The sequence below is a fragment of the Colobus angolensis genome, unplaced genomic scaffold (assembly GCF_000951035.1).
Source record: "Colobus angolensis palliatus isolate OR3802 unplaced genomic scaffold, Cang.pa_1.0 Scaffold10, whole genome shotgun sequence".
In the NCBI taxonomy this organism is placed as follows: Eukaryota; Metazoa; Chordata; class Mammalia; order Primates; family Cercopithecidae; genus Colobus; species Colobus angolensis.
Window position 1 is genome coordinate 17,935,824 of NW_012110919.1, and position 14,684 is coordinate 17,950,507.

Consider the following 14,684-nt stretch of genomic DNA (forward strand, 5'->3'; position numbering starts at 1 on the left):
CTTTCTTTCTTTCTTTCTTTCTTTCCTTCCTTCCTTCCTTTCCTCCTTCCTTCCTTCTATGGAGTCTCACTTTGTCACCCAGGCTGGAGTACAGTGGTACGATCTCAGCTCGCTGTAACTTCCGCCTCGTAGGTTCAACCAATTCTCCTACCTCAGCCTCCTGAGTAGCTGGGACTACACATTTTTTTTGTATTTTAGTAGAGACGGGGTTTCACTGTGTTGCCCAGGCTGGTCTCGAACTCCTGAGCTCAGGCAATCTGCCCACCTCGGCCTCCTAAAGTGCTAGGATTACAGGTGTGAGCCACCGGACCCAGCCTCCTCCATTTCTAAGATGAAATGTACTACCGAGTATAAAACCACCTCATTTAGGGCATGGTGCTTAGTGATGCTCGGTGGCTGGCAGTTCCCTTTTTCACTCTTTCCCTTCCTCATCTTAAATTAGAAGGGCAATTGTTTGAACATATCATCTCGGAAATTTTTGCTTAAAACTCGTGTTTCTTTAAAAAAACTGCACCCACAAAATGATGTAAGAGTATCCTGCATGCTGGATTACCTTCAACAGAAGTGTGGTGTATGGGGAGGAAAACGAACAGGGGAGATGAGTGACATGGCCACCACCACCTGAAGAAGAACTACAACCGCTCCAGAGAGAGTAGTTCTCCAGAGCTTCTCTGCTTCCCACCCCCATCCCCGTGGAGCCCCCAGCTCTGCCCAGGCTGAAAGAGAGAAGGGTGGGATTCATGAGTAATTAAAGGGAATTTGGAAGGCTGGGATGTTGCGGAATGTTAGATCAGTAGCTAGAACAGCATGTGGCGTTCTTTAGGCAGGCTTCATTGAATCCATACAAAAAAAGAAAGAGGGGCTGCCTGCCTGTCTGCTCATTTATCAAACAGCGAAGCTCAACTTTCACAGCTCCACAAAAGTGTTTTACTGTTTGCTGAGTCTTGCTCCAGAAATTAAAAGTTGAGCAGCCTGAGCGGGGCTGAACCGACCCTGCGTTTTGAGACTCAAACTAAATTGTGCTGGGCTTTCAGATTCAGGGACCAGTTGATTATTTGGTGAAAGAAGAAGAGAATAATTTGTAATTTGCAGCCCATAAGAAACACTTAAAAAAAAAAAGCCAAACCTCCTTCCCACAGGTTTTTGTTGCAGCTGCAAGGAGGAGGTGCTATCTGCAGCAGCCCTTTCTTTGCTCAGAGTGGGAAAAGTCTTGACCTGCATTTGGGCAGAACGTGATGTGATACAGCGGTACTTCCACCCATCCCCCATCCCCTACTCACAACAAACTCCCTTGCCTCTCATTTCTTTCTTTGAGATTGCCTTTTTCTCTCTTTGGAGGAGGAGGAGGAGAAGATTTGGCCATCAGATACTTTTAGGTAAAAGAATTTTCACAAACAGAACCAAATATTCCAACCACACTAATATGTTCCTTGGGAAAGCATAATATACCACAAAAGCCCCAAAACTAGATTGAATGAGGAGCGTCTGCAAATCCATGAAAGGATGGAAGTATATAGGGCTAACTCCATCAGTGAAGAGAAAGGGCTAGAAAATAATGATAACCAGAGGACGAGTCACTAGAGAGGCAGAGAGGAGTGTTAGTAGATACGGACCCCCTGCTCCGGCCCCTCCCTGGCAGCTGGTCACTCCTCGCTCCTGTTCAGCCAGCGGGCTGTGAAAGGCTGCTGAAGTTGAGCTCTTGCCCTCCACTCTTGTCCTGCTTCCGGCTGGTGAAGTCCCAGGAGGCAAGCCTGGGTACCCAGTCTCTAGGCTCTCTGATTGTGCTACAAGCCTGTGAGATAAGCTGAGCGAGTGTTATAATCCCCACTTTATAGATAAAGAAACTGATGCTCAAATGGAAGAAAGAGCAAAAGGTCTTTTGTGGCTTTTCAATTTAGCACATTTTTATAAAGTGTTAATGCTGTCCTATACTTTATAAAAGTGTGTTTTAAGAACACTGAAATGTGTCTCCCCTTGGATAAAGCAGCTCCATCTTTGAGAAACCATCATGAGGAGGAAATCCCAAAACAAAGTATCCAGGATAAAACACAAAAACCATGACACACAAAGATATTGCTTATAGCATTATTTGCATTAACACAATGCTGGAGACAACTTCAATGGCCAAAGAGGAATGATTCTTTCATTCTTTCATTCATTGAGTCAATGAATTAATGCACCGAGCCACCTTCTCTCCCACCTGGACTGCTGCAGTAGCCTTCCAACTGGTTTCCCTGCTTTCACCCTTGCCCCTAAGTCAGTTCTCCACACAGCAGCCAGGGTGACCCTTTTGCATGGTAAGTCAGATCTTGTTCCCCACTTCCCTCCTTAAAGCCCTCTGAAGTCTTCCCATCTCACTAAAAGTAAAAGCAGACATGCTTACAAAGGCCTGCAAGGCCCTGCAAACCCCTCCAGCCCCTCAACCTCTCCTCCTGCCATTCCCTTGCCTACTGGCTCTGCTCCAGTCACATGGGCCTCTTCGTTCTTCCTGAAACAAATGAGACAAGCTCTCACCCAGGGCCTTCCCATGGTCTATTCCTTCTTGCAGTTTCCTTCCCCCAGATATCCACAAAGTTCATTCTCTCACTTCCTTTAGGTCACCACTCAGATGCCACATGATCATGGAGTCCTAATCGCCCCAAACAAAATAACACCCCCACCTCCATTTTCTTTCTTTCTTTCTTCCTTTCTTTCCTCCTTCCTTCCTTCCTCTCTCTCTTTCTCTCTTTCTTTCTTTCTTTTTTTCTAAGACAGTCTTGCTCTGTCACTCAGGCTAGAGTGCAGTGGCGTGATCTCGGCTCACTGTAACCTCCACCTCCCAGGTTCAAGCAATTCTCCTGCCTCAGCCTCCTGAGTAGCTGGGATTACAGGCATGTGCCACCACGCCCAACTAATTTGCATATTCTTAGTAGAGACAGGGTTTCACCATGTTGTCCAGGCTGGTCTTGAAATCCTAACCTTTGTGATCTGCCCGCCTTGCCCTCCCAAAGTGTTGGGATTATAGGTGTGAACCACCACACCCGGCCCCCACCTCCATTTTCTTTACTCCCCTCGCTCTGCTTTTGTGTTCCCCTCTGGAGTACTTACCTGGTAGAAGATACATTGACTTTTTCATTTATTTTTAGTCTTCTCACACTAGAATGTAAGCTTCTTGAACAGAGGCCGTTTCTGTTTTGCTCAGTGTGTTCCTCGGTGCCTAGCAAAATGTCCGGCCTATAGCACAATCTCAGTAGATATCTTCTGGTGAATGAATCCAAGCTTTGTACCATTAGCCAACCTATTATGGTTATTGAGGCTGCAGCTTGTTGAATGTGGGGAAAATGAGACTGGAGATCTAGTTTTTGTGTGGAGTCTTACAGGCCTAGGTAAGGACTTTACAGAGCTAAGTAGAACATTGATTATTTATAAAGATTCTATGGGGGTGGCGGAGTTGGAGAAATTTGGTCAAAGAATACAAACTTTCAATTAGGCAGGAAGAGTAAGTTCAAGAGATCTATTGCACAGCATGGCAACTATAGTTAATAACAATGTATTCTTGAAAATTGCTGGCCAGGCACTGTAGTTCAGGCCTGTAATCCCAGCACTTTTGGAGACAGAGATGGGTGGATCACTTGAGGCCAGGAGCTTGAGACCAGCCTGGCCAACATGGCAAAACCCCATCTCTACTAAAAAGACAAAAATTAGCTGGGCATGGTGGTACATGACTGTAACCGCAGCTACTCAGGAGGCTGAGGCACGAGAATCACTTGAACCCAGGAGGCAAAGGTTTCAGTGAGCTGAGATCATGCCACTGCACTCCAGCCTGGGTGACGAGTGAGACTCTGTCTCAAAAAGAAGAAAAAAGAAACAAGAAGACAAGAAAATTGCTAAGAGGGTACATTTTAAGTGTTCTCACCACAGAAAATAACAAGTATGGGAGGTAATGCATATGTTAATTAACTCAATTTAGCTATTCCACAATGTATACATATTTCAGAACATCATATTGTACACCATAAATATACACAATTTTGTTTGTCAACTTTAATTTTAAAAAAAAGATTCTATGGATTGCATAACTATGGTCACCCAACAAGTGGCTCAGGGAAAGTTTCTGGGAGGAAATAAGGTACGAGCTGAGATGTGAGGATGAGTACACATTAGGCAGAAAAAGGGTGTAAAGAAAGGGCTCCGGACAATGAGAACATCCTGTGGCAAGGGCCAGAGTAAGACAGAACACAGTGTGTTCATGAAACTTGGAAGAAGTTCCATTCTGTATGGCCAGAGCACAGGAATTGGGAGAGGAAGGGGAGAGGTAAGCTGGAACAAAGGCAGGGCCAATCAGGCAGGAGCTGGTGGGTCTGGATTCTGTCTAGAGTCTTCATGGAGAAGTGGTTGTGACGGGGCATGACAGGAAGCAAGGCCAGTGAGACCATTGCAGCAATCCAGGTGCAAGACCATGGTCCTGGGATGCATGGAGATAGGAGGATATGGGTAGAATCAGGATATGAAGATAGAGGGTAGAACTTGGTCACAGGTTGGAAGTGGCATGTACAAGTGGCACGTACAATCATGGTTTGAGGAAAGGTGAGTTCTGGTGTGGTCAGGTAACGGGGAAAGGCTCATAGAGCAGCGGAGTGCATGCTGGGTGGCTGGATAGGCTCTGAGGGCGCAGGTAGTAAGGAGGGAGAGAGAGTTGAGGGTAGAAAGTGCAGAGGTATGGGCCTGGGAAGCATTCAGGGAATAGTGCAGCACCAAGTAGTCTGACAACGAGGTTCAACAGAACCTCGAGTTCATGGAAGGAAATTTAGGGAGAAAAGATGGAAGCAAAGAGTGGTGTCTGAGTTTCAATCAAAAGAACCTCTGCTAAGTCAGGTGACCATGGAGAATTGCCAGAGGCCTTTAGGTAGACAAGTAATGATCTGGATCATTCCTTCAGTAAACCTACCTGGGGACCTCAATTATGCAAACAATGATTTTTGATTAGCATTTTATTAAGCAGGAGCGTTTCACTGCCAGACTGCCACTTGAGTGGATGCAGGTAAATTTCATCCAGGAGGAGACACGGGGCTGCCTGCTGATGTCACCATCCCCTCAGCTGCTTCCCACCTTCCCTAGCCTATTGGGTACAGGGCCTTCAGATCCTGTTCATAGCAGAGGCCATCAGGACATTTCCAAGAGGGTCAGCGTGAAAAGAAGATAAATCTTCACTGAAGAGTCGATGAGAACGAGAAATCATTTCATTCCTCAAACACACCCAGTGTGTAAATGCAGGAATATGACATAAAAGAAATAAAGGTTGCTGTTAAAGGAAGGAATGAGAGGCTTGGGGACATTTTCATTCATCCAGAAAGCCGTAACATTGTGGTGGTAGAGTGTTAAGTCGGACTGGATGCATTCAGATCGTAGGTCTGCATCTGAGCTGTGTGGCTTTGTGCAGGTTGCTTAGCCTCTCTAAGCTTCAGTTTACTCATCTATACCGAGGGAATAGCAGTGGAACCTGGCACTGGATTGTGATGATCAACTGAGATAATACACGTAAAGCGGTTAGCACAGTGCCTGAGCCAGGACTGGAACGCAGTTGAGCCTGACTTCGAAGCCTGTGTGCCTAACCACTGTATACCACTGTTTCCCAATTCACTAGGAAAACAGAGAAAGGAGGCAGCTAAGGTTGCATGGAAAGGGCCACAGGGCAAGTGGGAGAGGCTCGGAGAAAGTTAGGGAGTTCCTTGGGGGTGAGCGGAAACAGTGCGGCCTTGGCATTCCAGGCAAAGGGAACAGCATTGTGGATGTGGGAGCAACATGAGCGTGGAGCTCTGGGGAGTGGCTGGATTTTTGGCTGGGCAGCTGGGTGGGAGTTGATCACAGAGGGCCTCATGGACCAGCCTGAGGAGCCTGGATTTTTATTCAGAGTGGGCAGAGAGAAGACATCTGGCATTTTCAATGAGGAAGTGAATGATCATATTGGCATTTTAGAAAGATCCTGCTGCTGAGGCCAGGTGTGGTGCATGTACCTATCTATAGTCCTAGCATCTCTGGAGGCTGAGGCAGGAAGATCTCTTGAGCCCAGGAATTCAAGGCTGCAGTGAGCTAGGATAGCACTACTACTCCAGCCTGGTCAACAGAGTGAGACCCTATCTTAAAAAAATTAAAAAAACAAATCCCATTGGTGAGGCAACAAGACTGGTGGCAGGGAAACCAGTTAGAAGAATGTTTCTGTGGTCCAAGCAGTGAGAGACCACAGTGGACTAGTGCAGTAGTAGGGGTAAGGGCAGATAGAGAGAAGGGGCTAAGTTCAGGAGACATCCTGAAGGCAGAATCAGTAGGGGTTGTGCAGTGTTAGGAAGAGAGGAGTCAGGGAGGACTCTCCTGTTCTGTCTTAGGTAACTCAGCGGAGGTTGATGCTGGTCACACAGATTCTAAAACTGCATGTATTGATCTATACATTACTCAAAAAGAATAAGTAAAAAACATCAGGAATGAAGGGAGTCATAGATTGAATTGATCCATGAATTCCCAGGCCCTAAGCTATGGCTTGATAATTCCTCAAGATCACAGTGCATAGAATTATAAACACACTGATTGTACATGTTATTGCCTCACAGGGGTAGAACAAATGGCTCCAGAAGGCCAGTCATTCCCCAGGGGCCTTCTGGCACATCTCTAGAATATAGTCGGCAACCCCTGGTACCTTAATCTAGGGCCAAGCATCAGGGGCTTGGCCTGTGTTGCTTTATAGATGTTATGTAGGATACCATTTGGATAAACACTTAGGAAGATTTCAGAACTTAGCCCAGTCTCTTAAATCAAGTAATCATAAGACTTAGCAACCAAACAAAACAATGCTGTTTTCTTTAATTATCTACATATTGTTTACAGAAAATAGGAAATGATTTATTTTTTTAAAAAGGAAAGAAAGAAAAAAACCAACATAACATTCTGGTAGGTTTTAGGTGCTTCTTCCAAGATTATCTTGAACTTTCACTGTTATTTCAATAAGGAAATCCTTTTCTATTTGCAAAAAACAAAAAGTTGATTTGGTACATAAATATACAAACTCTTTTTGTTCTACCCACAATCCTAATACCCTAATGAATATCCACTTTCATTTTACCACATTACCTGTTTATTCCTATATTTTTATAAATAATTCTCTGTTATATAACTATAACATAAACATAGATTGAGATCTGCTATTTCATTTAACATTATAAGCATTTTCTGTGTTGTGACACAGTTTTTGTTACCATCATTTTTAATGGCTATTTCATAATTTCTACAGGGTGTATATACGCTATCATGTTTTTAGACAGTTTCCTATCATTAGACATTTATGTTGTTTCAAATTTTTCACTCTCATTAGTAGCCTCACATTTAGCTGTTCTTATTTTAGATTATTTCCTTGGAATTAATAGATCAAAAATATGAGTACTTTATGGCTTCCTATGTATTTTAAAAATGCTTTGGGGAAGGGTTGTGCTAATAAATTACATCATCAGCCATCTGAGTATTCCAGTTTTACTACAGCCTTGACAGCACTGAATATTATCCTTTCCAAAATGTCTGTGAATAACAGAGGGTTAAACATGGTGCCTTACTGGCCGAGTGCAGTGGCTCATACCTGTAATCCTAGCATTTTGAGAGGTTGAGGTGGGCGAATCACTTGAGGTCAGGAGTTCGAGACCAGCCTGGCCAACATGGCGAAACCCTGTCTCTACTAAAAATACAAAAATTAGTCAGTTGTGTTGGTGGGCGCCTGTTGTCCCAGCTACTTGGTAGGCTAAGGCAGGAGAATCACTTGAACCCAGGAGGTGGAGGTTGCAGTAAGCCGAGATGTGCCACTGCACTCCAGCCTGGGCGACAGAGTGGGGGCTCTGTCTCAGAAAAACAAAAAACAAAAAATATGATATTTTACTGTTGTGTCCATTTGTATAGGAGAAATTTTCCAGACCTAAACATAGGAAGATTTCTACTTTTTCTAAGGAACTAGTTTGGACTTATATTGATACTGGGACTCTTGGCACTCTATTGTGTTATCTTCTTTGCTTGGGTGGTTAGGAAAATCAGAACCCACTTTCAACCAATGTGAAAAATCCCATGGCTCAATTTTTATGCTTCCCTTGTTTTCTTTCTATCTCTATTAGCATGTCTAGTCTGTTCAGTAGTGTGCCTTTGTGAACAGCTGCTTCAAATCCTGGCTCTGAAGCCATTCATATGATGAAAGTCTGAAGGGCTTGGCTACAGGTTACTATAAATCCAAGGTGATGAGGCCACTAAACCTGGATGCAGTCTTAGGCAGCACTGCTAGACAAGATGTTTAAAGAGCACTGTTACTGACCCCATCTTGAATCACTGCCTTTTACTCAGGTCACAACAATTTGAGAGGGACATAAAGTAAAAAGCTTGGATCCTCAGTTTACAAGAGTCAGGGTTAAAGAGAGGGGGTTTATTGCCTACAAAATGGTACCCTTAAAGAATTCAGAGACTTGTTGCATCATTTTGTTCAGTATTATCACCACGAGATGGTATTTTAAAAGCCTTTTTTACTTCCAAAAGTGGTTTAATGATGCTATCGCATTAGATTCTCTAAACATTCTTGTGAGGTGCATCTTTTTGTCTACCATTTTCAGATACTGAAATTCTGCCCCACCCATTCTCCACACTGGAGGTGGTCAGCTCCCCAATGTAGAGAAATGGTCAGTCTTCCTGCTACCTGTTCAAGGTTCTCAATTTCTCACTAATTTGTGCACTTCTGTCGATCCCACTGATGCCATTTTAGTTGAGATCACCAACACCTAGCCCTCCAGTTAGGGGAAGACTACACAACCCCTTAGTCCTCAAATGTCACAGGAGGAAATTCAGGCACAGAGAGGTTAAATAGTATGTCCAAGTTCAAACCACTAATAGGGTCATAGTCTATATTTGTTGAGTGAGTGAGTAAATCAATCAATGAGAGTATTGACATGGATAAAAGAGGGGTGAATAGATGGATAGAGATTCACCTCCATCCCTAGAGAAAGCACTCAAGGCTTATACCCTACCAATAAGAAATCAGCAACAGCATCACTTCTCATGAAGGCTTACTCTCTCTGACCATGCATGCCTGCTCAATGCTGTACCAGGAGGGAAGGGAGACTTTGTTACATTCGAAAAATCCCTGGAAGTAAAAGGGTCATCAGGACAATCAGTGGTAATAATGGGTAACATTTACTAAGCACTTACTAACTGCCAGGCACTACTGCCAGCCATTTACATACATTCACTTTTTAAAATTTCAGAATAAACTCTAGAGGTTATTATCATTCCTATTTTACAAATGGGGAAACTGAGTCATGCGGATGCTAAATAACTTGCCCTAGGGCACCCGGCCTAACCAATGTCTGAGCTTGCATTCAATTCAGGTAGTTGAGTTCCAGAGTTCTTGCACGTAACCCCTGCCCAGTCGTGCCTCTCCACAAACATCATCTCCTTAAATCCCAAGGAAAGGCACCCCATGGTTGTGTTTTCACCTTGAGAGATGCTCTCTCTTCACAGATTTCTTGTGAATTGATGTGGCTGGCCTGGGTAACAGCAATTATCATCCTCTCCTCTACAGACAGAAAAAAGATACCCCCAGGCTTTCATTCCTTCATTCAACAAATGTGGATTGAGGTCTTTGCATGTGCCAAACCCTGCATGAGGTCCTTGTCTCATGGAGCATGTGTTCAAGTAGGAGGAGACATAAACTAAGCACCCAGAGAGTAAGGGAACAAGGTAACTTCAGATAGTGCTAAATGATAAGAAGACAAAGTAGGGCCATGTGACCCTTGTGCTACTCCACACTGGCTGGTCGAGAAGGTCTCTGGGCAGAAGGACATTGTCCAGATGCCTGAATGGTTTAAGAGGAGGCAGTCTTGTGAAGAGCTGAGTGAAATTCCACTCCTGGCTGCAGTACAAAGACCCCTCCCCTCCACCCCACCATGTGGAGCAATGTTCGTGTGTTTCAGTAATAGAGAAAACAATAAAAAGCCAGTGTGGCTGGGATCTGGTGAGTAAAGGTGAGAATTGTAAGAGAAGAAGGCCAGGTAAGCAGGATGAGTTACAGAAGCTAAGTTTGGGTTTTAGTTCCAGGTGCCATGGAAACCACTGGAGGGTTTTAAACAGGGGAGTGACACGTTCTAGACCAACCAGAATTCTCCTTCCATTGTGAGTAGGAGGGGGTGAAGCACAGAGTGGCCAGGTGAGACCCCCTTAGTATCCAGAGCCTCACAACCATCCAAGCACTCCCCACTCTGACACCAGTAGTCTTCTCCAGGGTCCTCACGGACTCCTATTAAGTCATTGCAACCAAGGACCTATGTTTTCCTCCCTTCTGTAGATGGCTGTTTGCAAAACTCAGTCACTGTGCTCCCAACTCTTCCCAATGGGTAACTGATTCTTGTGTTGACTTACAGATCATAAGGCAGCAGTTTCCTCAGTTAACCACCAGAAGACTCGGGACCCGAGGACAGTCAAAGTAAGCACCGGACGGCCATTCCACCTGCAGAGCGCACATCTATGGGCCTTGAGACAGGCCAGACCTTTGGTTCTTTATCCTGAGCTCTGTGTGCAGGCCTGGCAGAAGTCTGTGCCTAGAGGGAATATGGAGGAGCTTTATGATGGCCAGGGCCCCTCTCTCAGGACTTCTGAAAGAGAGGTTGTCCAAAAGCCCAAGACGAGTTGGCTCTGCTGCTTTAAGGAAGCTGATTTTATACCACCTTGCTTTTAGGCATATTTTGTAAAATAGTCTTGGGCATATTTGAAAGGATTGCCTTGGGCTTCTTGGATGATCACTAGGTTATCCGGACTGTTTTGCTGAGCAAACTCTGCTCTGATAGTATCTAGTAGACCAGAGAAACAAAACTGTGCTATTCCCGGCATGGGAGATGGGGCAGAAAGGTCCAGCTGCACCATGGTCCATGAGGGCTCATGGCTTCCCACTCATCAGTTTCATCAAGCAACAAACCAACTCATGCTTTATACTTTCTGTGTGTCACATATGTGTGCTAGGTACTGGGAACACAGGAGCAAATCAGTTGCTGCCTTCATGGAGCCTACATTCTGGTGGGAAACACAGATAAAACCGAGAATCAGATTGTAACAAAGAAAGTTGTACCAGAGAGCAACAAAAGAGGAATGACCAGGGAAGGTCTTTCGGAGGAGGTTACATTGAAGAAAAGAGCAGGGGCATGCAGAAGGCTATGCAGACACTTGTCTGCTAGGTGTGAGTCCGTGGGAAGGGAATCTCTTCCTGTACTGCTCGGCCTTCATGAAAATCTGGATTTATAGGACTTGCCCTTAAGGATGTTTCAAAAATTGTTGGATGATCATAGGTGTTCTATGAAGAAGAGCAGCAGGCCCTTTAAGTTTGGTAAACACTAAGTTTAACAGTTTCCTTTACTGCAAGACTTCTCAGAACCCTTATTATGCTAATGTACAAGGTGACTCCACTAGAGGGTGCCTTATTATGCAGCATGTCTAAGCATTTTGACCATGTTGAGTAGGTCAGCACATAGTGACCTATAAAACACTGTAAGTTTTTAGAAAGGCAACCATATAGGACTTATAAGACTTGTCTTGAAGGATGTGTCAGAAGCATGTCCAGTGCTGGGCCAAACCCGTGTCCGTCAACAGCTCCTCTCATCCGTGGGCAGCACATCCCCATCCTCCAAGGGTGGATTTGACTTTGGAGCCAAGGTAGGGAAAGAAAATGGCTGATCAAAATGGGAAGAACCCTTTTTGGTAAAGTTCTGAAAATGAGACTAATTTTTTTGGTGTGGCTCGGAAGCTCTAGAACCAGTCTCTAAAGGGATTTCCAGAAGACTATTGAACAAAGGACCTCTTGGAATAAATTCCTAATAATTTTCCAAGATGACTATTCTGAAAAAAAAAAACAAAAAAACCTCAGTTATAATTTTAAAATTCTGGTATTTGTTTAAAAGTGAGGTTTCAGCCTTGGTACGATTATAGATTACAAAAGCCAGATTCTTCCTTGTTTGCTGGTAAACACATAGTAGTCAATTCAAAATGTTGGTCAAACAGAAGAGTGGATGGATAGAAGGATATGGAATAAATGAAAATGAATTATTTTCCTCCAGCTCTTGGTCTTTGAGGAATCAGTGGCTCCAATACCTTTGTTGCTCATTTCTAAGAAGAGTAGCAATAGTAAAGACACATAGTAAAGAGACAGCAGAAAAGTTTCCCATCCTGTATAAACAGAGAAAATTTCCTTCTGTCCACATGGGAGAGTCTGTTTTTGTTTTGTTTGTTTTTCTTTAACCTCGAGGTTGGCAAATTGGGCAATGTCTTCTTTAAAAATTCTGTATAATCAATTTTATTGTATCCTCTTCCATAAGGATACTCCAAAGTTGATCACACCTTTGACCAGTTGAAAGGCAGTAAGAAGCTCTTGTCTCCAACCTGCATCATGGCCTTATAGAGAAACTCCTTTGGCAAATTGACCATGACAGAAGAAATCTGGGGGGTGGGCCAGGTGCAGTGGCTCACACCTGTAATCCCAGCACTTTCGGAGGCCGAGGCGGGTGGATCACTTGAGGTCAGGCGTTCAAGATCAGCCTGGCCAACATGGTGAAACCCCATCTCTACAAAAAAATACAAAAATTAGCCAGACGTGGTGGCACGCCCGTGTAGTCCCAGCTACTCAGGAGGCTGAGGCAGCAGAATCACCTGAACCCGAAAGGCAGAGGTTTCAGTGAGCTGAGATTGCACCACTGCACTCCAGCCAGAGTAACAGAGCAACACCTGTCTAAAGAAAAAAAAAAAAAAGCACATTCTGCACATGTATCCCCCCTCTTTTTTTAGAAGAAATAAAAAAAAAAAAGAAATCTGGGGGTGGCTGGTGAGGAATGTGTTGTCGTGCCCTACAGAACTGAAATAGAAGAACTCGAGATCAGAGCAGTAGCTTAACTGTGGTTGTTGATTTTAGCTACGTGATCTCTGAATAGTCAAGAAGTGGTCTGGTCTGAACATATTAAATAATCTGGCTCTTAAGAAGTTATAAAGGTGAACTTTTTAAGGTTAGGGTGGTGTGTCATAACTGTCATCCCACCTGAAGCCACCGGAACCCCCCTCCCCCACCCACGGAGTGACTTCCAGGTGGAAAGGCAGTTATGACAGTTGGGAAGTAGTAGAAGACACGGAAGGCACAGAAGGCAGACTTTGCTCAGCACAAAGAAGAATTTTCTGATAACCATACTGGCAAAATGAACTGGGCTGCCTTCGGAGGGTCTGAATTCTTCATCCCAGAAGGCATTCACATAGATTCAAGATGCCTACTAAGCAGAAATATCATGGAATGGTATCAGGAGTAAAGGAGGGTTGGGGAGAGGGAAGGTTTTGACGTGCTCATCTCTTCCCTCCTCACGAAAGCCCTTCCCATAATTCAAAATGCCTTCTCATCTGTATTATTTTGTGACTTTCATCATATCTCCATGGGTAGAGAAAAGTAGTTAATATGTTGTGCAGTGTTTCTGAAAGTGAGGTCCATGGATGACCTAACATTTGTATTGCCGTGGGACTGTGAAAATCTACTCTAGACCTACTAAACAGGAACCTTTAAGGGTGGGGCAGGGCCCAGGAGTCTCTATTTTCATATATATATATTTTATTCTTTTTTTATTCCTAGCCACTAGACTACCAGGGATATTTTAATATGTTTTGTAGGTGATTCTTATTAGTTGTAAAGTTTGAGACTCACTGGCTTAGTGGTTCAAAGCATTTGGGAGGTTTAAATCCTGCCTCTGCTACTTACTCACTGGGTGATCTTGGGTGTGAGGCTTAAATTCTCTGGGCCTTAGTTTCTTTATCTATAAAAATGGGGATAATAATTAATTCCAGCCTTATGGGGATTTTGTGAGATTAAATAAGATAATGTGTGTCAAGCACTCAGTACCAGAGATCTCAAACTGATGTGCTTTAGAATTACCCCTGTGGTGCTCGATTCAGTGCTGATTCCTGGGCCCCATTCCCAGATGTTCTGAATCAGTAGGTCCTGAGAGAGGGCCCAGGAATTTGTATTTTGATTAAACTTTATAAATGATTCTGATAAAAATCAGAGTTTATAAGACCACCTTGCAGTGTTTTCAGTAGGATAGCACTGTGACTTCATAGTCAAAAAGACCTGTGTTCAAGAACCTGTTCTTCCCCTAAACAGCTATATGACCTTAAATGAATTATTTGAGCTTTCTTGGCTCCAGTTTCTCATGTGTAGAGAGACTGTAATCATTTCCATTATTGGTTATTTTACAAATTGATGCATGCAAAATCCTGTGCAAAGTGCCTGGCATATAGCTAGTGCTCAATAGATTATAGCTAAAATCTAAACACAATGCAGCCTCCAATCCCTTGTTAGTCTTAATTGAAAACATTGCTAATATTAAGCCCATTTTGAGTTAATAAAAATTTCTGGTCTCTGTTTTACATTCAGTGTCAACTGAAGCACTGAATTTACCTTTTTAAAAATACAGTTCTTTGAGACTACTATATTTTAATTAAGAAAAACACAGGCCAAGGCCAGGCATGGTGGCTCACGCCTGTAATCCCAGCACTTTGGGAGGCCAAGGTGGGTAGATCACGAGGTCAGGAGTTCGAGACCAGCCTGACCAACATGGTGAAATGCCATCTCTACTAAAAATACAAAAATTAGCCAGGTGTGGTGGCACACGCCT

The 14,684-nt window shown here is 43.8% G+C and overlaps 1 protein-coding gene and 1 long non-coding RNA gene across 2 annotated transcripts in view; one reads left to right on the forward strand and one right to left on the reverse strand.

The window, feature by feature from the left end:
* The window catches only part of LOC105507126, a 276,554-nt gene that overhangs the window by 177,230 nt on the left and 84,640 nt on the right, over positions 1-14,684 (reverse strand). The window lies entirely within an intron of this gene.
* RFX4 (regulatory factor X, 4 (influences HLA class II expression)) overlaps positions 1-14,684 on the forward strand; it is a 163,198-nt gene that overhangs the window by 75,186 nt on the left and 73,328 nt on the right. Inside the window, exon 5 of the mRNA XM_011937009.1 lies at positions 10,413-10,475. Within this exon, the coding sequence (XP_011792399.1) occupies positions 10,413-10,475 (63 nt within the window). The remainder of the gene's footprint in view (positions 1-10,412; positions 10,476-14,684) is intronic.